At 41.8% G+C, this 22,037-nt stretch overlaps 1 protein-coding gene across 1 annotated transcript in view; it reads left to right on the top strand.

Annotated features, from left to right (window-relative positions):
- The window catches only part of Aldh1a2 (aldehyde dehydrogenase 1 family member A2), a 96,019-nt gene extending 74,704 nt beyond the window's left edge, over positions 1–21,315 (top strand). Inside the window, exons 8-13 of the mRNA XM_076850854.2 lie at positions 7,498–7,600; positions 9,268–9,452; positions 10,861–11,025; positions 11,732–11,889; positions 12,630–12,704; positions 19,458–21,315. Of these exons, the coding sequence (XP_076706969.1) occupies positions 7,498–7,600; positions 9,268–9,452; positions 10,861–11,025; positions 11,732–11,889; positions 12,630–12,704; positions 19,458–19,530 (759 nt within the window). The 3' untranslated portion in view covers positions 19,531–21,315. The remainder of the gene's footprint in view (positions 1–7,497; positions 7,601–9,267; positions 9,453–10,860; positions 11,026–11,731; positions 11,890–12,629; positions 12,705–19,457) is intronic.
- The last annotated feature ends 722 nt before the right edge of the window (positions 21,316–22,037 follow it).

The raw sequence follows: 22,037 nt of genomic DNA, 5'->3' as shown, positions 1-22,037 counted from the left end.
TCTAAGATGCCCACCCCCTTTAGCTTGCCTAATTGGTGGGACATTAGTATCTTTGACTCGAGTACTCCACACTTCTTCCTGTCAAAGCAGACCAAGAAATCAGAATATTTATTTTTAAATTAATCTGAAGTAGTCTTATACAACAAAAGGTTGACTAAGTGTACAGTACAGTTGATCTAGAATAAGTTAGTCATAGATAGTGTGCTAAATTGTCAGAATCCCACTCATAGAAGAGGGGATCTAATCCTCAGAAGATCTAGAGAAGAGAAGTGAACATAGAGAGAAGTTATGGTGGAGGTAAAAGAGCCAGAGGCTCCGTATGGGCATTCTAGGGTCCATTCCTGCCTCTGCTACTCCATGAGTGCCTGTCCCCAACTCATTTCTTGACTTCTCTGCATCTTGTGTTTTTCCAAATATAAAATGCAGTAATAATTCTTGACTCCCAGCATTGTTTTAAACATTAAATAAAATAATGTTTTTGAAAACAAGTAGCATGGAATATGTGCCCATTCACCAATCATATTAAATATTTGGAGAATGCACCCAATGATAAAAGGTGAAAAAGAAAAGTGTGAGAGAAATGCCCTTAAAGATTTTATTGACCCCATGGTTTGGAATACTAGCAGCACATTTGAATTGGGAACTTTTGAAAAATAAACATAACTGTATGTTCCACTCCTAAGATGATCAGAGTCTCTGGAGGTAAATCCCAGATAGAAAAGAGCATAAGTGCCCTGGGAATTCCAGTGTGCAGCCAGTGTTCTAACGCATGGCACCATCTCTTGTATCTCTCACCTCTCTGTCCCTATTTCCAGAGACCTTGAGAGTTACCATCATGCTCTGGCTCATTGACTCAACAAATGTTATTTAAGATCTTTGTATACATATAAATAGGAAAAAAAAATGATCCAGACAGAGTCTCCCCTGATGAATTCAATCTAGTGAGAAAGATAGCTCACTCACAAATACAGAGCAAGAGTTACGTGCAAAGCACTGTGGGTTTGGAGAAGGAGGAACTAACCTCTGTGGGAGAATGGAGAGAATAGTTAGCTTCTCAGAGGAGGTACAGAGTTAGGTCTGGAAGAATTAGTTTATCAAATAACCCAGGAAAGTAAAGGCTTTTCAGGCAGAGGAAGCAACTTATTCAAAGACACAGAAGTGTGTTCCAGGAAAGGCAAGTGGTTTTGTGTGGCTGGAGTGACAGGTGTGTGGTGACGGGAATGATAGGAAAGAAGGCTAGAACCATAGCTACTGGTGGTTATACTGATTTTCATAATCCACATTTCACAGATAAAGTTTTAAAATTGCTGTTACCACTTAAAGGATGCCTTGGCCCTATTACTTGCTAGTGAAAATCTGAACAGATGAATTTGGCTTATTTTGGGGTATTTCACAAAGACAAGAAATGCCCAATTCACATATTTTCGGCTTTTGTTTTCATAATGGTTGAAACCAGGAAGCATAACAATGAAATTTTAGAAAGAAGAAGAGGGAAGAAGCAGAGAGTCAGTCTGTTTGAGGTTTTTAAGAAATGAAAATATATGCAGAAAACAGGCATCTTCAACCAGTTTACTGATGTCTCTATAGACATTTGGTTTACAAACCATAAAAAGGTATCATATCTTGGAGGAGAAACCCACCTTAATTTGGGTAATTTATTAATAAAAAGAAAATTTTTCTCTAACTTTAGAAACTTTGTTCAGGGAGCAACTGTCTTGAATAAAGAAGGCATGAAAAGCCTTTTGTAGTTTATTTATTTTTCCAATTTAACAAATTATTTTCCCTGTTAAAAGCCAGATTTCATTCCCCTGCACTGCTGCATCGCCATGAACAGGATTCCTGTACATTGTGGCGCTTCCGGGATGTCCCTGATATCAATCTTGAAGCCTATTCACACGAAGGTGGGAGTCTGTTTGGTCTGTGCCAGTATTCCTGCTGAGAATTAGCCCAGTTTCATTATGTGCGTGGGAGCCCCCAGTTCACTACCCTTGCCTGTCTGGGGTACCCAGATTAAGCTGAGAGGCTCTGCAGGGAGTGCAGAGTCAAGAAACCACATGATGGGAACACTATCACTTACTCTTTCATAATGAGCTTTGTACAGGGAAACTAAAAACAGACTAGGTTCTCTACCATTCCCAGCAGCTGTGGTATCTTGTGAAAAGCTACTTCTGCTCCTTAAGGCAAGAAAAACACAGAATAATTGCAGATGGACTCTGAGAGTGAGCAAGGGTCCCAGGAGTCCTATTCATCTTCTTTAACTTCTCCAATTAACTGGAGTAAAAGGGACAAATTCGCTGCTTTGCCTGTGCCTCTATTTTGCAGATAAAGAAGCTGAGACCCAGAGGAGATGAAGTGACTTTCCTAAATTGAAGTTTCCTTAGGAGCCAAGCCAGAATTTGTAGCATAGGTCTTCTGACCTCTATGGGCCAAAATGTAGTCCATAAACCTACATATGGTTATAATCAGGCAGGTTGTCAGCGATGGGATGGAAGGAATAATAGTACATTGTGAAACCTTTTCTGATAGGAAAAAAGATGAGGAATTCAAAACTGAATGTCTATGCCTTTATCTTAAAAATCTATATTCATGTTATATACAGGATTTGGTTTCTCAAACTGACTGCCCATCTGTTTTATCTTGCAAATTGTCTGTTTCATCTGAATAGGCATCAGTTTCATGAAGCTTGTCCCTATCAACTTGATCAATTTAAGTCTCCTTCATGTCACCATGCGCTCCTATATTCTGGTCAGGTGGGAATGGTCTAAATATGAGTAGTGTAACACAAATCCCAAACAATCACACTTAAATTTTTGCATATAAGTGTTGGTCAATCCCAGACCTTATTTTATGTCTATAATATATTTTTCTTAGATTTTGTAATCCCATAGATTTTGACTTTGAAAACCTTTGAATGGGATTTGTATAAGTAACGTTTTAGTCTGTTGGAACCAGTTCTCACTGAACTCTTTGTTTTTAAATGTATTACCTTTGGTAAGAATCACCTCTTTGGTGTTGCATCTATTTACTTTGTACCCTTCATGGTAATAATAATGAGAAATGCTTCCTGTTTGGGGTCATTTACCCTCCTTCCACTCTCAGGGAGAATTCATGAAAAGTAATATATTTTCTAAAGAAGGTTTTGACCTGAAAATTGAGAATCATGGGAAGGGATGTAATGCCTGACCTTGTAATTAATGAAGCTTGTTGCATCCTAGCTCAATACTATAGATCAGGATCAGAATGGTCTGACTCCAGGTAACAGCAAAGTGTTACAGAACTATAATTTAATCAGTTCAGATCTAATGTTAAATGAGACCCAGATAAATCTTTTCAAAGTGAACTGCAAAGCCAGCTACATTTGTTGAGCACCTGCCAGGGTTACCTGGGAGCCCTTGTAGCTGTGAGTTCTTTGTTGGTAAGGAACTAAGCCCAACATTGCAACTGGCACATAGTAGAACCACGAATATATGTTTACTGGAGAAAATTGGGGTTAATGTTTAATGAAGGAAATTCTGAAAACTGGAGTTTTCAGAAATGTTCTATCCTGAGGCCACTTCAGATGGAAGTGGTTCTCCAGTGGCCTAACATTTCCAGTTCTTTCTTGAGTCTGAGCTGCAAATTGACCTTTGTCCAGAGATGAAGAGGAAAGACATTATTCATCTAAGATTTGCCTTGCAGTGTTTAGCATAAATTTGGTTTCTAAGGAAAGACTGGCAAAGCATTGCCACAGGAAAAATTATTCTTAGGTTTTCTTCTCTAATGACCATGAACTGAATGAGATCTTCAAGTAGTTACTGTAGTCATGAAAATAATCACTGGGCAACATTCCTGGTGGCAAAATATATTAACCTGGCGAAGGCCTGATGAATGTCATGGAGTAGGGCTAAGGGGAAAATATGCCAGCGGGGCTAGCACTCTTCACCTACCCCGCACGTTTATGCAGCATCTCACTGTGTGAAAACCCATGGTTTCTGCCTGCTCTTGCTTGTTTCTTAAATGTAAATTTGAAGACATAGTATACGTTTTATAACTGACTATTTGTGAATGGGACTTGTGTCTCTAAGAGGCCGTATAACCATTTCCTTTCAAATCAATCTTGAGTGTAAGGGGAAGATTTGGGTGATATATGGCAAAAATTAGGTACACAGTAGACAAAGAAATGGAGGCAGAAAGAGGATGGAAGAAAGGGAAGGAGAGGGAGTGACCCCAGGCTCAGACCCTAGAGTAAGTCTACAGAGTCCAACCGGTTTTGCTGTTGGCCAGATGAGTTATCTGATAATGTTCATTAACTTTTAACTCATATATATGATAATCTCTAAAATGAGATAATACCTACTTCATAGGGGTTTTGAGAGGCATAAATGAATTTCTAATGTAAGGGTCTGCCATAGACCCATGAACAATATGCTCATGAATTCCAGTCACTTGTCTTCTGAGAAAACATTTAACCTGCTTTCCTTCTAGGACTTTAAAATGTGTCCACATCAGTTAATATGGAGCAGAAAGAAACTCCTGAAATTCCTCACAGTAGCAGGCAGCCACAGATGGTAGCATTTTTCAGGTGCTCCCCTTGGCTCCTGGCATGAGTTGAGGGGTTGCTGATTCTCAAGTTGTCCTTAGGTATGAGTTTCCCTCTTTACTAAGTGTCTCAAGCTCTAGTAATAATTTCCACTTACCACTGTTCTCTTATGAGAGCAGAGGGCCACCATATTCTTTTTTTCTTTGTGTATACACATTTTCTTAAGAGAATGTGTTTGAAAACAATGCATTGACTGAGCCTATCTCCTATGGAGTTTGCCTGGAGATAGAAGAGATCCAAGAGAAGGGGAAATTTAGCTGGTGGGACAGAGTGCCCATTAATCTTTAAGATCTGTTAGCATTTCCTAACATCTCGTTAAGTAACTCTGCAAAACAAGAAACTAATTCTGCTTCCTTTAGAGACATTATTGTCCTCTCCTTTTCCATAGTTAGGATCTCTCAGAATGAGGTTATATTTTCTAGAAAATTTTTAGAGTGAGGCAGAATTACAGTGAGAACACAAAAGCATTTAACCCAGCTAATGAGTAACAGTGAAGACTGGTGTGGGTTTTTAGAAAGGAGGCCAGAGAGTAACCTGGTGTTTTCTTGAAGCAGTTAATATGCATGTATGGTTTTGGAGATCTGGAGATCTACTTGGGAAGTCCAGTAGTATCTGTCCTTACAGTCACCTTGATATATTTCCATATAACTTGGGAGAAGAGAGTCCCCTAGCTTCTCACACTTGTGCATGGTTAGCATGTATGTACACTTACTGTGTGCCAGGATAGGTTCTAAAGGCCATCTTTGTTAAATCACTGAATCCTTAGAACATCTCTAAATGTGATGTACACACTATTGTTTTTGTAAATTTTTATTGATTCTTTTTAGTTATACATGACAGAAGAATTCATTTTTATATAATTATTCAAGCACGGAATATACCTTGTTCTAATTAGGACCCCATTCTTGTGGATGTACATGGTGGTGGTGGGATTCACTGTGATATATTCATGTAAGTACATAGGAAAATTTTTTCAGGTTCATTCTACAGTCTTTCCTTTTCCTACCCGCCTTTCCTTTCCTTCATTCCGCTTTGTCTAATCTATTGAATATCTATCCTTCCTCTTTCTTCCCTTATTGTGGGTTAGCTTCCACATACAGCAAAAACATTGTACATTTGGCTTTGGGGGACTGGCTTATTTCACTTAGCACAGTAGTCTCCAGATCTACCTATTTACTTGCAAGTGCCATAATTTCATTCTCTTTTATGACTGAGTAATACTCCATTGTGTATATATACCACATTTTCTTTATCCATTCATCTATTGAAGGGCATCTAGGATGGTTCCATGGCTTAGCTGATGTGAATTGAGCTGCCATAAACATTGATGTGACTATGTCAGTGTAGTATGCTGATTTTAAATTCTCTGGATAAATACCAAGGAGTGGGATAGTTGAGTTAAATGATGGTTTCATTCCTATTTTTTGAGGAATCTCCATACTGATTTCCAGAGTGAATGTACCAGTTTGCAGTCCCACCAGCAGTGTATGAGTAGTCCCCATTTACAGAGAAGGAAACCAAGGCTTAAAAAAGTTAAATAATTTCCCAAGGCCAAACGGTTGGTAAGGGTTGAGCCAATAACAATCCCAGGCAGTCAGGCTGTAGAGCCTTTTGTCCTTACCATAACCCTCCACTGCCTGAAGACATATTAGCCCTCCTGAATCTCAGCAAGAGGCTGGGTGAGCCAAACATGAATGTGGCATTTCTCTTCTCCAAGCTTTTTAAATATTTAATTTTCAGTAGATCTCCAGGCACAAGTAGCATTTTTTTTTTATCTCAATAAGACCAAATTGTCTGTATGGTTGGCTCAGCATTTTCCATAAAGTACCTCTGTTGTCCAGTAGAGTAGCACCCTGTTATAGGCTGGTTCTCCCAGAGTAGTTACTGATGTGGAGTTTGGGATGCAGAATATTTACTAGGGATCTCTGGTGAAGGGGATTGGATACAAGGGAAGTTGAACTGTAGTGCAGATCTGAGATAACCTTGAACAGACATCTGGAACATGGTGGAACACATGAGTTCCCTCAGAGGAGTCATATGATGGGCTAAATGGGCAAGGCCTGCCACTATTAGTGAGTGGATGTGAGCCACGCCGGGGTGACATCCCCTTAAACAGGGAGCTCTGTTCAGCTGAGGCAGACCCTAATGGAGTTAGCAGCTGCTGGCTGACTCCTGACAGCACTGCCTGCCACTGAGGTAGTACATTTTTCTTTGAGCAGGGCTATGGATGGTACATCCCTGTTTCCAATTTGAAACTTTATATTTCATCATGTGAGTCAATGGCAAATGCATTCTCCAAACTCAGCCTCTTGTTTACTTGGATTCTAGATAAATAGGTACTACAGTATTGCACAAGTAGAGACAGATTCTCTCCCACTATATGGAAACCCTTTACCATAGCCCTAAGTAGAGGCAAAGGAGTAATATCAATAGTGTCTTTGGACCATGGGATAAAGCATACCTGGCATTTTTAGAGATACACACACAATTTTATCTTCATTATGTCTTTCAAGTGGAGCCAGTTGGCTTTTTTTCTGGCAGCCAGAGTCTCAAGCTAAAGGCCACAATGCAGTGATGGAAATCTCTAGTCTCATTTTGCATGCCATTTATCTTTAGAGAAATCTTTCAGTGATTAAGATTCCAGGTTTAACTCCCTTTGCCTTGTGTCTTCCATCATAAAACTGAAGCAGCCCTCCAGTAAACTTCAGCATGGACATTCAACTGTATCGAAACTGCCTTGCATCTCTTATCCACCCAAGTTGACCACAAAAGCTGTCCTTGTGTCTTTCAGTGGATTCTTTTGCCTTTTAGCATTGGCTACTGCCACATTTCTTTTGTTGCCCGAGCTGGCTTTGGCCAGAGCTGACTGCCTCAAGAGCAAGGTGTGCAAAAATCCCTCTGTGTTTCTTTTATTTCAGGTTGGAAAGCTTATTCAAGAAGCAGCTGGAAGAAGTAATTTGAAGAGAGTAACTCTGGAACTTGGAGGGAAAAGTCCCAATATTATCTTTGCAGATGCCGATTGTAAGTCAACCACAGATCTCACACATGTTCCAGCACATCACCCTTTGGGGCTCTTTTGTATTTCCACTCTTGCTATGACACAGAAAAAAAGATCTTTGAAGCTAAGGGTAATCAAGATATCCTGGGGAGAAAAATAGCTTAATATTGGGGAAGAGTTCTTATCAACTGAGTGCTGAGCAGAGTTCATTTTTTAGCTGTTTTGATTCTGTGACATTATAGAATAGAGTAGAAGAGTTGAGGGCCTGATTAGCAGAATATGGTGGAAGAAGCAATATTCTGAGTTTCTAAACACCCGAAGTACAGATCTCTCTGTCTAGATTCAAGTATTCTGAAACTTCTCAACTGAGCCTGATGGCTGGAAGGTGATTAAAAATAAATCCTAGGGCTGGGACTGTAGCTCAGGGGTAGCATACTTGCTTAGTTTGTGTGAGGCCCTGAGTTTGATCCACAGCACCTCAAAAAGAAATTCTTCACTGCCTCTACCAGTGTTTTCCATGCCTTCTCTGGTCAGTCATACCAATACCTTTCTGCTGCTCCCAGGATTTTCAGCTAGTGGTGACAGCACACTCAGGTGAATTCAGTGAATAGACTTTGTTTGGAGGAATTTATAGAGGCTTCAAGCAGTAACCCAGGAAGCCTGTATTTCTAGGAAGAAGGCCATCTAGTCCATTCTGTACAGGTGTGGTCTCTCTGTTTTGAAAAGCTCTCCAGGGAATAAAAGTGCATAATTTCATTCAGTCATTTTTTTTCTTCTTCACATCCTCAAGACAGAACAGCTTCCCAGTTTTACCACTGAAAAGGTCAGAAAATGAAGCAAGTTGTTTGAAGTGTAGCCCCAGCTTGAAATTTGTGGAGTTCAGCTTTAGTCACTATTTATCAGGATCAGAATTCTTACACCTATTCCTTTTGGGATTGTAGGCATTCCACTGTCATGTCATCAGTTGTTTTCAGTCAGTCATTTAGCAACTTGCACACACCATATTTATCAACACTATCTTGACATCTTAAGTATGAGATGGAATGAAAGAACTACATGCTATTCTACAATTCAGTGTCGACAGATGAAACTTAGTGTCTTTGGAAGATCCATTGCTGTTACAGATTAATCATCAAAATGCTAATTAGATATATAAGACCTTGTAGATTATGGGTTGTGAATTGGCATTCCACAATCCAAATGCAGAACAAACAAATATACAGAATAAACAAATTTCCATGCTTAGAAAACAAAAAAACTGAATATTAAAATATTGATTTCTTGGGGGTTTTTGGCTTATATTCATACATAACAACATCCAGCCACCCTAGCTTCCTTTAGTCTTTTCATGACAGTGCTTGACCACTTGGCAGATTCACACCTTTACATTATCTGCCTAACCTCTTTGCATATTGGAATCAAGACTGTTTTATAAATGATGTGGTCCAGTCTTTGTTTTAATAAGAAAGAGACTCAAGAAGTGAATTTGCCCAAGTTTGCAGAGCAAGTAATGTCAGGGTCTAGTGAGAACTAGAACTAAGTTGGCTTCTCAGTCCAGAGCTATCACTGTTATGCTCCATGGTGATCAGGATGTTATACCTGAGACCTTGGAGAGGAGAGGGCGGTATCTCCATGAACAGGCCCCTCTGTAGGCAAAGTGGTGTTGAAAACACAGCTGTTTTTCTTGCAGTGGACTATGCTGTGGAGCAGGCTCACCAGGGTGTATTCTTCAACCAAGGCCAATGCTGTACTGCAGGATCTCGCATCTTTGTGGAGGAGTCCATCTATGAAGAATTTGTGAGAAGAAGTGTGGAGCGGGCCAAGAGGCGCATAGTGGGGAGTCCCTTTGACCCCACCACTGAGCAGGGTCCTCAGGTAGAGAAATCATAAAAGTTTCCTTGTTTACTTAATCTCTGGCTAGCACCACAACAGTGGACAGGGTGGGATCCACGAAGGCAACATCTTCATCTTCCTGCTGCCTTTTTACTCTTCCACCTTGTCTTCATGGCTGGAAGTGTAGCCATTGAGAGATTATTTATTATGCTTCTCCTTCCCTGCCTAAATTTTATCTCTGAAACACTGTGAGATGAGTGTTGTCTTAAGGATATTTTGAACTGTGGGGTTGATTTGGAGCCTCTCAGCTTTAAAGAAATTCCTAAGCATGACAAGGTGAATCTTGACCCTAAAACTGAGTTGCAGTCCTCCTAACTGCTATGCTTCATGACATCCTACAGATGCCACACTCAAGGAGGGTGGCTCTCCTTCCCAGAGCCATTTATCCTTTACCAGATGCCAAGGATTCTCTCCTTCACCCTGTGCTAGTCTGCAGAGATCACTTGAAGCTTGCAAATGTGTTGGAATGAAGGACTGGCTTACTTTCCTCCCGACTGTTGGGTTATCTCTTACTCTGATTGCATCACACATTGTGGTAGAGTGGGGAAGGCCATGAATGTCCCTCCTGAACAGGCTAACTATAACCATCATGATCTATTTGGAAATGGAACCGTGATTTTAATCTGTATACAGGGTCTGAGAATTTGTAGAAGGGTATCTGAACCAGTTCTCATCTGGGCCACCAGAGCATGAATTTTCCTGTTAAGGACAATGTCATCTCAATTTGGTGACCACTGGAGAAAGATGATGTTATAGCTGAGCAGTTCAAACTCAGATGAATATAGGTTTTTATATTATTTACCATAATAACTGAATGATGACTATCAGTGTTGGTGGGGGGTAAAACTGACCATTTTTCTGGACTAAAGAAGTTTGCCCAAACTCTTTAATTTTAATCCTCTCCTCTAAAGGCACAATAGGAATTCCTTTAAAAATAAACCCCAGTAATTCTACTGAATTTGGTATGTGACAATATCAAAAAAGGCTGTGTATTAACTTATCTATTTGTTTGGTATTTTTGTGATTTTAGTATCAATTCAACTTGCTTAATCATTCATTTGGTGATAGAAGTTGATCTTTCCTTAATAATAATGAGTAATAATTATCCAGTGTCTCTGTTGTTTTGAACCATTTACTAAATCTTCACCTGGTACTTCAGATTAGGCCAAATCATCAGGGCAGTACCTTATTGGAATCCTCCATATATTGGATTGAACCATACCAACTCTGTAGTTTGTCAAAAGTTGGTAAATAATACCAGTTTCATATGATTTGATTAGATATGATGAAATTTTGAAAACAAAAATCATAAATGAGAGGCTCTTAAAATCATGCTTGTTTCCATTTTCATAGACGGCTTTACTGAGTCATGAGGTGATTTCTCTTGTAGATTGATAAGAAACAATACAACAAGATCCTGGAACTCATCCAGAGTGGTGTGGCTGAGGGCGCCAAACTGGAATGTGGAGGCAAAGGACTGGGCCGAAAGGGGTTTTTTATTGAGCCAACGGTGTTTTCTAACGTCACTGATGACATGCGGATTGCCAAGGAGGAGGTATAGAGTACTTACAAAAGCCACATCTCTTTCTTGGGATGGTTTCTAGGGCATTTCTGGTAGACAGTTTTAGAATTTTAGTCCTTTGTATTTTATACTCGGACATTTCACAATGGCAATAAACATGGCTATGAAAATCCCACTTTCAAGGAAAAAGTTAAACCAAAAGGCAGGCAAGCAACATGGAGACCAGGTGATGTGCTATGTGAGTGTAACTGTTATCAGCCAGCAAAATAATTATAATAGCCTGTCTCTCACCTCAGTAATACACTGGAAGAAGTTCAGTTCCCCTGAGGATGAGGGACTAGGCTGTTAACTAGCAAAGAAAACTTCCAAGTAACCTCATGTCTATGAGGTGAGAGACCTGGTCCAGGTCAGCTAGTAGTGCAGAGCAGTAGTTCTCAGTTCTTGAGGAGTGTTCTCCAGACACTGTTTGGGGGATCAGGGAGAATGTCACTTTCTCTTCTGCATCTAAAGAACACACCCCAAGAACATAAGAGTGGAATTGAGTGATGCAAGGAGGTTGGGAGAGGGGATATGAAAGTCTGAGGTTAGAATCTTATTCTGGGGAAGTTTGGGATAGTGTACAGTTTCATGGGGCTAAACTAAAGTCATTTAAAAAATAGAAGCAGAGTAAACTTGCTTTAAAATGGGGAAAACAGGTAAATGAATGGCAGCCTCATTGAGTCAAACTATTTTGTTATAGATCTTTGGACCTGTACAGGAAATTCTGAGGTTTAAGACTATGGATGAAGTTATTGAAAGAGCCAATAACTCGGACTTTGGACTTGTAGCTGCTGTCTTCACTAATGACATCAACAAGGCCCTCACAGTGTCTTCTGCAATGCAAGCTGGGACTGTTTGGTAAGATCAGAAGCAATCTCATTGTACTGGCTCTAACAAATTCCACCTGTGTTACTTCATTTTTCTATAATGAGTAACCTGAGACAGACTAACTTTATTTTTAAAAAAGTTCTTTAGCTCATTTCTTGAGGCTGAAAGTTAAAATGGCATGGAAGGGACACTTGATTATGTCACTTCATGACAGATGAAGCTCATGTGGGAGGAAGAGATTACATTGCCAGACAGGAAACAAGAGAGAAAAATTCAGGTGTTTGGCCCTATCTTAGAACAACCTAAAGGCTGTACACTTGTAAGAGCTCTGGGGGAGCACAGAACTACTACCTTAAACCCTTCTGAGGTAGCTCCACAGTGACCCAAGGACTTCCCACTAGGCTGCACCTCTTTAAGGTTCCACACTGTCTTCCAGAATGGCCACCCTGGGGACCAAGCTTTCGACACTTGAACCCTTAGGGGAAACTATATTCAGGCTAGAGCAGGGCCTTATGCTACCAGGAGGCTGGGTAAAACAGACATCCCCTGGAAGGATGGAGAATACTAAGGATATCCGAACTTTAGCTTGAGAAGGGATACACTTCTTACTGGCAAGATAAGAAAATCAAAGTAAATTTTAAACTATAAATAAAGTTTTTGTCTGGAGAATAGAAACAAAAAATAAAGCTTTTGAAAGAAGTGTCATGCTAATAGGATTATTTCTCTGCACGTAAAATTCATACTAACAGTACTATGTTTTCTTCTTTTAGGATCAATTGTTACAATGCCTTAAATGCCCAGAGCCCTTTTGGAGGGTTCAAAATGTCTGGAAATGGGAGAGAAATGTAAGTGTCACAGTTACTGATGCCTGCAGAGATGCAGGGGTTTTGAATGTTGGCCTAGAACAGCACTCAAAAAATAGTAGAATTTTCTGACACTCCTCTGTTCACTAAACTAACACTTTGTTGAGCACAAACTACTATAAGCTAAGTATTACATGGTACAAGAGTGAGTAAGACACAACTCCCTTATGCTAAGTGGGGACAAAGAAAAATTAATATACCAGTAATTCTATTTAATAGGGCTATTAGAGAAGTATGTCAGACATCTTGTAAATATGGAGGAAAAATCAGTCTTGTCTAGTGGAGTCAGAGAAGACATCACAGAGGAAATAACATTTCAACTTTTAGGAGTAGGCTTTCACCAACCGGCAGCCCAAGGGCCAAATCTGGCCCAGAAAAATGTATGTTTTGCTTTCATGGTGTTTTCAAATCTTTAACTAACACTCCAACATGAGAAGGCTTCACATGAAATGTAGATTTCTTTTTTGTTTCAGTTCCCTCACAAAAGAATCACCAGAGCTGTGAGCTCTGCAGCTTGCCATGTTCCCACCATTCCTCTTGCTTCCTGGGGTGAATGTTGGCCACCATTCCTGTTGCCCCTACCCAGTCCCCTCACTTATCACCTGCTCAGTCCTGATAGGTTCTTTGAGTTTGGGATTACAGGGTTAGGGCATAGGAACAACAGGGGGGACCTACTGAAGGTACAAGTGGAAAGGTTGGTTTAAATCACATCTCAAAGGAAATTCCATGGTAACCAGAAGCTACCAGAGATTTTAGGGCCAAGATACCTGGAGTATAGAGGGTGTGGTGTCTTGGCAGACACTAGAGAAGAAGACCAGTTTGAAGGATTTTACTGTAACAATAATAGGTGTCTTAGTTCATTCAAGCGACTAAAACTAAATGCCTTAGACTACATAATTTATAAGCATTAGAAATGTATTGCTCAAGGTTCTAGAGGCAACGTGTGGCTGAATGGGCAAGGGAGCTCATTCAGAACCTCCATACTCCTATTCTTGAGGGAGCCCTCATGATTTAATCACTTCCAAAAGGTTCCAACTTCTGAAGACTCTCACATGGTTTATCAGGTTCCAACATATGAACTCTCAGGTGACAGATGGACATTCACCAAAGCAGATGTTATTAATTAAATGCCTGCTGTTTATCTGGCTTGATGCTGACTTCTTTTCTAACATTGTCTCATCCAACTTTCACGTTGTTTCTGTGGGATAAATACATTACGTTACTTATATTACAGAGGAGCTAAGGGGAAGAGTAGTTAAGTAGCTTGATCAAGTCACATAGTAGATGGCATATCTGATATTCCAGCCTAGGTCTCAGTGACTCTGAATGCCCTTAACTCCTGTGGATCCAGCCAAGGAAGCATGAGGGCCAGACACAGGGACTCTTTAGGGATAGGATAAGAGCCTGACAATCCTTCTGAGATGCTAATGCCCTGAAAAATAGCACTGTAGCAGAAGTAAACTAGACTCCAGGGGGATTTCAGTACAGAAGCATATAGATATGATCTTTATTATAGATATTTGAGTTGCCTTTCTAGGAGAGGAACACTTGTGTTGATGGAGAGAGAGGAATATGTTTTCAAGGTTGGAAGGTAGTTAGCCATATGGTGCATCCCAGTAACTGGAGAGGCTGAGGCAGGAGGATGGGAAGTTTGAGACCAGTCTGAGCAACTTAGCAAGACTCTCATCAACTTAGCAAGATCCTGTCTCAAAATGAAAATGACTGGGGATGAAGCTTAATGGTAAAGCACCCCTGGTTCTGTCCTCAGTACCGAGAGAGAGAGAGAGAGAGAGAGAGAAAAACACAGTAAAGCAAGGCTAGCAGTGGAGGAAGAGTAAAAGACCTTATGAAAAGTAAGTGTGGGACTTGAGGATTGTGCACCGAACCCTTTAGACTAGAACAGAGGTTTACATGCTTCAGATACTTGAGCTGATACTTCTAGCAGCTAATGATTACACCTGTAAATAGAGATACCTTTGAGGCCAAGAGCACTTCAAGAATCATACTGTTCAGATGTGAGTCCTGGCTCTACTGCTTACCACCTATGCAACCTTGCACAAATTACTCAATCTCCTCAAGCTCCAGTGTCCTCATCTATAAGGATTAGACTCACTGTTTTGAGGTTTGTCATGAGGGTTAAGTGTTGGCATTAAGTACGCTGGACACCAGCAGTGTCTGGCAAGCCTTTAGAAGGCGTCAGCTGCTGCCATTAGTGCTCAAGCAGGTGAGAGGTAGGTGCTCCTTCTTTTTCTTTACTAACCTGTTGCTTTGGAAGTGCGGCAAAAGTTTTCCTAAATCCCAGGAAATGCCACCTGTCTCTCATAGGGCCAGGGGGAACTTTCCTCCTTGGATTCTTTGCTTCTGACTTCAGTGTTCCCACACTGACTTTCCAGCCAGAACCATTAATGATCTAGATCCTGTTCACACTGGTACTCCTTCAGCTTATATACTCTAGGTATCTCTTCTTCACTCTCATGTGGCCTTAACTTTCCACTTTTATGCTTCAAAATGTATTCCTGCTTGTTATTTCATTTCCTGCCTCTGTAGCTGTCTTCATCCAGTCTCTGAAACGTTGGGGCCGTCACTGGCTCTGGGAATGCTGCTTGCACTGACTGTTTTGTTACAGATCATTAACAGGGTGAATCACTGGCATAAAATATACTTGTAAAAAATGGTTGCTGGCTGATGGAGCCTCCCAGGCTAACTCTTGTCCTTCATCATGAGCAAGCCTCCTGCCAGAATCCAGGCTTGTGACATTATCCTAGTCCAGCATATTCCCATTGGAAATGTCCCCTTGCTAAAAGATTGTTTGGCTGTGTCAGAACATGTAACAGTAGCCCAAGAAGTAGAAGAGCAGCTTCTTTCTACTTGTCTTTTAGGTATGGGAGTGATGTGTCCTTCCCACAGCAGTGAGAAAAAATAAGAAAAGATGCTGTTTGATGAGACCCATTTCATCTTATATAAATGGCCTAGCTCTTTGTCTCTACTTATCCCCAAATGCATTCTCTCTTTCTTAAATTATCTAGAGTGGTAGGAAATACTTCAATTAAAAGAACCTGCACGTTTACATCTCATTTGATATATCCCCAGAAATTCCACTGAGCCTTCCATCTGGAAGAATTGTTTTGTTCATGACCTGTAGACTCCATATCCATCCCCACGAGGAGCCGGAAGGGAAGTGACACTGCTAGAAACAAGCTTCAGGGAGGGTTGGGGAGCACAGAGTTCTCCCACAGAGAGCTGTGGGGAGGGCTGCCCTCTGCAGGTTGTCTGATGGGCTGGCCTTTTCTTCCCAGGGGTCAGAGACTTGAGCCATGTTTCTCTTCGTTCTGCCTGCCCAACTAATTTTGTCTGTTTCTCCCTTCCCATCCTTTTCTTTCCTTTCTCATTTAAGCTCCCCCTGAAAGATGGTAAAACATAAGCTATAAAGTATGTGTCACACACTGAAAGAAAGCTATGAACCTTAGCATTTTACTAACTATAAACACAGGCTTTGAAAATGAAAAGCATGATAGGGAAACTTGATCAAGTTGTGCGTGCGCGCGTGTGTGTGTGTGTGCGGGTGACTTCTGGTGTGCATGTACACAATCTGGTGAGGTTGTTAAGCATCCTTATCTGGAAGCCAGTCTCAGAGATTTTGATTCAGTAGGTCTGGGCTGGGGCCTGGGATCTGCATTTTTAACAAAGTTTCTGGAATGATTCTGATGTAGGTAGTCTGGGACCTCATTTTGAAAAATGCTGCTGCAAGCCAAATAAAAGTGCAGGGAGAATATATATATGTATACACACACATAGCCCAAGCGAATTCTTACTTGTATTATGGGTGAATTTGAGTGATTCCTAAAATGGCTTGCTGGGAGCCACCAAAATTTGACAAATTTTTTTCCTCACCACTGGGTATGCCACATTTGGTTATCTTAGGGACTGTAACCTAGTCTGTTGAGAAGCAGGCAAGTGAGCTTCTAGATGTTTGTGTGCCCTATGCTGTACAGCTGTTAAAGTGACCTCACAGAGATTGAGGCTCTTTAGCAGTGAGATGCCTGTCTTGTGCAGCCGTGAGGATCTTCCTTTTGAGCTATGGAACTGTTTGTGCCAGGGAATTAAAGTGCAGCAAAGAGATTCTAGAGATGGTGAAACAATGGAAGAGTCCAAACTTCAGGACTTTGTGAGTGCTTCCCAAAGTGTGGGTCAAATGACCACCTGGGTCCCCCTCAGATCTACTGGAAACAGAATTTTTGGTGCCCAGAAAGTCAAGAACCTACAGTTTCAACAAGCTTCTCAGGTGCTGCTTATACATGCTGACTTTCAGGAAGATGCCTGGGCACCAAGAGAATAGGGTGACTTGATTGGGTCCTTCCACCAGTTAATGGCAGAGGCATTAGTATTTCTGTCCACTGACTCCAGCTGCAGGGAGGGTTCTTTGCTCTATGAGGCCTCCATTGTCTGCTCTATGAGGGCTCCCTTGGTGCCCTGAGCACCTGGGAAGTCCTTCTTTTGACAACAGATCTGTTCTTGGAGTGGGTTGAAATCCATCCCTGCCCAGGAACCAGGAAAAAACACTCCCAGACTAGCAGGGTTTCCACTGCTTCATACACCCAAACACTGTGGGATCCAACATTCATGTGCAAAAGCAACTGTGAGTTTCTGACTTCATAGACTTCCTTACATTTGTCACAACCTAGTTAGAGATCTAAGTGGGAGGAAAGTTGGTTCAAGGTCTGCCCCAAGTGCGTGCACACACGCACAAGCCAGGAAATGAGAAGGGAGTAACCTCACTTCAAACAGGAGACACATGATGTCCTTGATGAAGAGACAATTCAGAATTGCCTGAGGGCAGGGAAAGCTACAGAGAGAGCCAAAGCTGAGCTGGTAACACAGAGACCCAAGGCCTGCATGGAGTTAATGAGGGAACCTTGTAATGAGTAGGGCAGTCCCAGTTGCTCCTCATTCCTCTAAATGGAATGACCCTGTAGGCGAGGCTAGAGAACAGGATGCTTACCAGGCTCTCCAGGACTGCTCTCTGATGTCCCAGGGTGGGGGCCTTGTAAATTCAGGTGCCCTCAGGGTTCAGAGGAATCAGCAGCAGTGATTGGACCCTGTATAAGGCTATCAGATCCCTGAAAGGAACCAGGAGGAACTATTTACTGCCAATCTCGCTTGTAAAACCCAGTTGCAATAACTGACCATTTTGAAAGAGAGCTTTTCTTAATCCTTTCATACTCAAACACGTCTGAGTGTTCTTTTATTTTCTCCTGGTGGAGACCATATGTCCAGAAGGCAGAACTGGGAAAAAAGGCGATAGGATGAGACCTCCCCTCTTCCTTTCTCCCTTTCACAGACATTGAGTGCCTTCTCCCTGCCAGGCACTGTAGGCTGACCATGATGTGTGGTGGGGGCAGGAAGCAAGTTAGTGAGCTCTGGCTCAGGGGGACACAGAGGTGCTCCCAAAGCTCTTCCAGTGTGGTGACATCATGGTGGAGATATGGCAAAGCGCTCTAGGGAACAGAAGAGGAGGGGAGTGCCTTTCCCTGGGCTGTCAGGAGAAACCTCACTAAGGAGGACTTCAAAAAGAAGAGAGGAAAAAACTTACTATATTTTAAAGAAAAATTTAAAATGTTGATTTTATAATAAAATTCTTAAAAGGCAACTTTTAAGTGAAAATGAGGGGAAACGGCAAGGTGGAAGAAAAGGAGCATTACAGTAAGCAGGCTTCACTATATGCCTGCCCTTTGGTTTCTGGCAAGTGTCCAGAGGACTGGGAATGACTGCGTCCCCTGTCTCCACTTACAGAGTGACCATACTCATATCTCCTCCTTACTCCCAATCACCTCAAGTTCTTCAGAGGCTGGGACTAGTTATTTAGTTTTGCTTGTCCTGAGCCCAGCACAGGGCTACCTATAATAATATCTCAGTAAATGAAAAATAATTGGCAATCTTTGATTATGACCCAGATCCCACAGAGGAAGAGGGCAAAAAAAAAATCTTAAAGAGGAAGCTTACTAATGGTTCCCAATGTCTTTTTAGTTGGTTATTTTTATTCCCTGAATCCTTCCTCGGATTCCGAGAGGCTATGGACAGTACTTACTGATTTTTTTTTTTTTTTAAGATTTTGCAAATGATTTCTGCATTTCCATGGTGGGCTCTTAGGTCTTCATCCCTGTTTATTGAATCTAAGGAATAATGAAAAGGAATTTAGAATAGCAGAGAGGATCCTCCTCTGAGAATCTCAGCCTTTTCTTTCAGTTGCAATGACTAGCTCTCTAGGCCCAGCATCCAAACATCCAGGGGGTATGCAGAGGCAGGAGCAGGGCTTTGGGGAAGAACAGCACACCACCCACATCCTGAGGAACCAGTGTGCCTGAGGGAGGAACAGGACCAAGGCATTGGAAGACTAGGAACCTGGTTCTGCCACTGCCTCTGGTGCTTAGCCAGGAAGGAGCATGCCCTCTGGCAACAGCTAACCCTGGGTCTGGCTCTCTGAGTAGCTGGAGTCATTGTGTTTCTGTGTAGTATTATGGAGGCAAATTATCTTTTGAGAAATGATGATTGCATATGAGATGAGGGCTCTCTCTGCTCCTCAGAGGAAGGCCTGGATGTCCCATCCATTAGGAATTTTTATTTGAAATCTCTAGGTGTTCACAAGTGACAAACTGAATCTTTTCTAGAACTACCATCACCACCCTGCCATGACTGCCTGGGTTCTGGCATCTGATTCTGCTTATTTCTGTTTTTCAGGGGAGAATTTGGCTTGCGCGAGTACTCAGAAGTTAAGACTGTGACAGTAAAGATCCCCCAGAAGAACTCCTAAGAAGGCCAAGAAGAAAGGCGATGGCCGGCCTACACCACTCTCCCTCTGCTTTCTCTGTAGGGCCCAGCTGTCAGGAATAGAATCGAGCCAAGGTCCTTCTTTAAAGGTTGAGATGATGACATGTAGCAGGCAGGTCACTGCACCACTGAAACAAAGCAGCTGGGCAGGTTTCTAGGCATTCTGCAAGGGATCACCTTAATGATACCAAGCATGGGGGAAGGCAAGCATGGGGGAAGATGGGGCAGAGGTAAGGGGACAAGCTGTGGGACACATCCAATAGAATAGGGAAGCTGCTTACTGTCGCAAAGAACATGATGCTGTCACAGAGAACTTCCCTCTCCAGAGAGGTGGCCTTTGTGCCAGCTTCATTTTCTTCCTTCCAGTTCTCCCTGCTCTTCCACCCCTCCCTCTCCTCCAAGGAGATCTCAGCTGAGCTCATTTGGGGCAGATGTTTGGGCCGGGAACAATTTTCCAAGGTTTTGCAGCCAAATTACCATTTCATGTCATCCATTTCTTCAAAGCAAAACACAAAATGGTTTTAGTTAAGAGCCAGACCAGCCTGGAAAGGCCAGGAGCTGGTGCACTTCAGACACTCTCATGGTCAGAACTTGGGATCTTCCTGACCCAATTTGTTTTTTTATATCCATATATAACACATGTGAAATAAGATCAGGACAATGCAGATGAGAGGTCATTGTGTGTAGTTCATGGCTTCTGAGCTTGCTGTAGATTGTGTGTGTGTGTGTGTGTGTGTGTGTGTGTGTGTAATTCTTTTATTGGTTGTTCTGGAATAAGGAGTGTTTTTTTTGTTTGTGTGTTTGTTTTTGGTGAGTAATATCTTTTCCAAAGCTTATCTTAAAACCAACCCAAAAAACAATTCAAGTAGGCTTGGGAAGTTGCTCAGGTTGGATTCCTTGCAGAAATAATTTGATTTCCAATACTAGCTGAGAATTCTTATCACGTGAACTATTTCTGTAATCACAACCCATAGCTTCTTCTGCACCCCAGATCCCAGTGCACCAGCACCTGTACCTCCTGTTGCTGCAGGTGTCTCTCAGGCCTGTCATGCCCAAATTACATGCCCTAATTCCATTGGCAGCAACCTTGGAAAACCTGGCCAAGCCTGAGGGTGTTCTCTATTTGTAGAGTGCCAGCGTGCCACAGTGGCCACGCTCTGCCAGAGCTCCTCTCACACCCAGCGGCTCATCCACACACCATTCTTGCCTCAATAAGTGAGCTTCAGCCTACAGAGGAGGAGGCATGAAGCAGGCCAGCCTCCTTCTCCCAGCTTGGCTCCTCTGCTTTCCCGTGAATCCCCTGGTTTGGTGTGTTAACTTCCTCTCCTTCTCTTTCCAGCTGCCACCTCCAAGCCAGTCTCTAACCTAGATGAAGATCATTTATTTAAAAGTACCAAACATAACCTAGAGTATATGGAGTATGGGAAACGTATATATAGCCTTCTGTATTGAGCGTTTTTCTGCTTTCTACCTTCACCACTTTTCTATTTATAACCCTCGTGTATTCATGATGTTTTAAAGAAATCTCTCCTTGCTGTTATTTACAAACGGAAGTGCGTTCAGCTGCCCGATGCCTTGACAGATGCCGGCTTTCTGAGTTCTTCCATTGAATGCCCTGCTCTTCTCCTGTAGCGCGTCCAAGTGAACATACACATTAACCAACTAGTTACCTTTGAACTGCAATATAGAATGTGAAATGAAGATTTATTTCTTTTAATTTACTTAAAAAGAAACCTCTGTGCTGGCAATAAAGCATTTATATTGTGTACTCCTTGGGATGATCTGGCCGTGTTGTAAGTCTGTGTCGCACTGGGTACCTTTGAGTCCTTCCCTTGGCTGCTGGGATTTTTAGCTGTGTTCTCTCTAAGGTCACTAAGCATAACTCTGGGAGGGTAGTTTGGTAAACAAAAACTTGTTTTCTGACACTTTAAAATCCATTTGTGCTTATCGTTTTGTGTGGCAAGGAAATGATTGATTAAATGATAGTTTTCATTCAGACACCTCCATGAAAGCTGAAATATGGAGGAGTTTTTAAGCCCTAATGTGGGCTACACAAGCAGAGTTCACATTGTTGATGGCATTTGACAGTAGCTTTATTTGTATTTACTAAAGTGAAATGGAGTCCAAGGCTGACAACCTGATGAGATAGTTTAGCATCTGTAAAAAGAAAGCTGTCTTCTATATACTCCAAATGGACCCATATTTTCTACCCTTTGAATCTCCACATTCCCCACTTCCAACCCGTAGGCTCTCCATCCAAATTCTGGTGAGACAAATTTGTGAGACAAAAACTAAATTGATGATTGAGCCCCAGAGTAAATCCAACTTTGAGAGAGAGAGAGGCCTTGCCCTGGACTGGGAGTCATTGCTGTGCCTGAGGATATCTGGTCCTTTAAAGGAACTAATGAACATGGGAAAATGCAGCCTTGGGGCACCGGGTCAGACTCAGATGTAAGACGGGGGTTCCCTGTGACTCTACCTTATTATCAG

This window comes from Callospermophilus lateralis, chromosome 3, assembly GCF_048772815.1.
Source record: "Callospermophilus lateralis isolate mCalLat2 chromosome 3, mCalLat2.hap1, whole genome shotgun sequence".
Classification (NCBI taxonomy): Eukaryota; Metazoa; Chordata; class Mammalia; order Rodentia; family Sciuridae; genus Callospermophilus; species Callospermophilus lateralis.
Note: the sequence above shows the minus strand (reverse complement) of the source record. Positions and strands in the feature narration are given on the sequence as shown.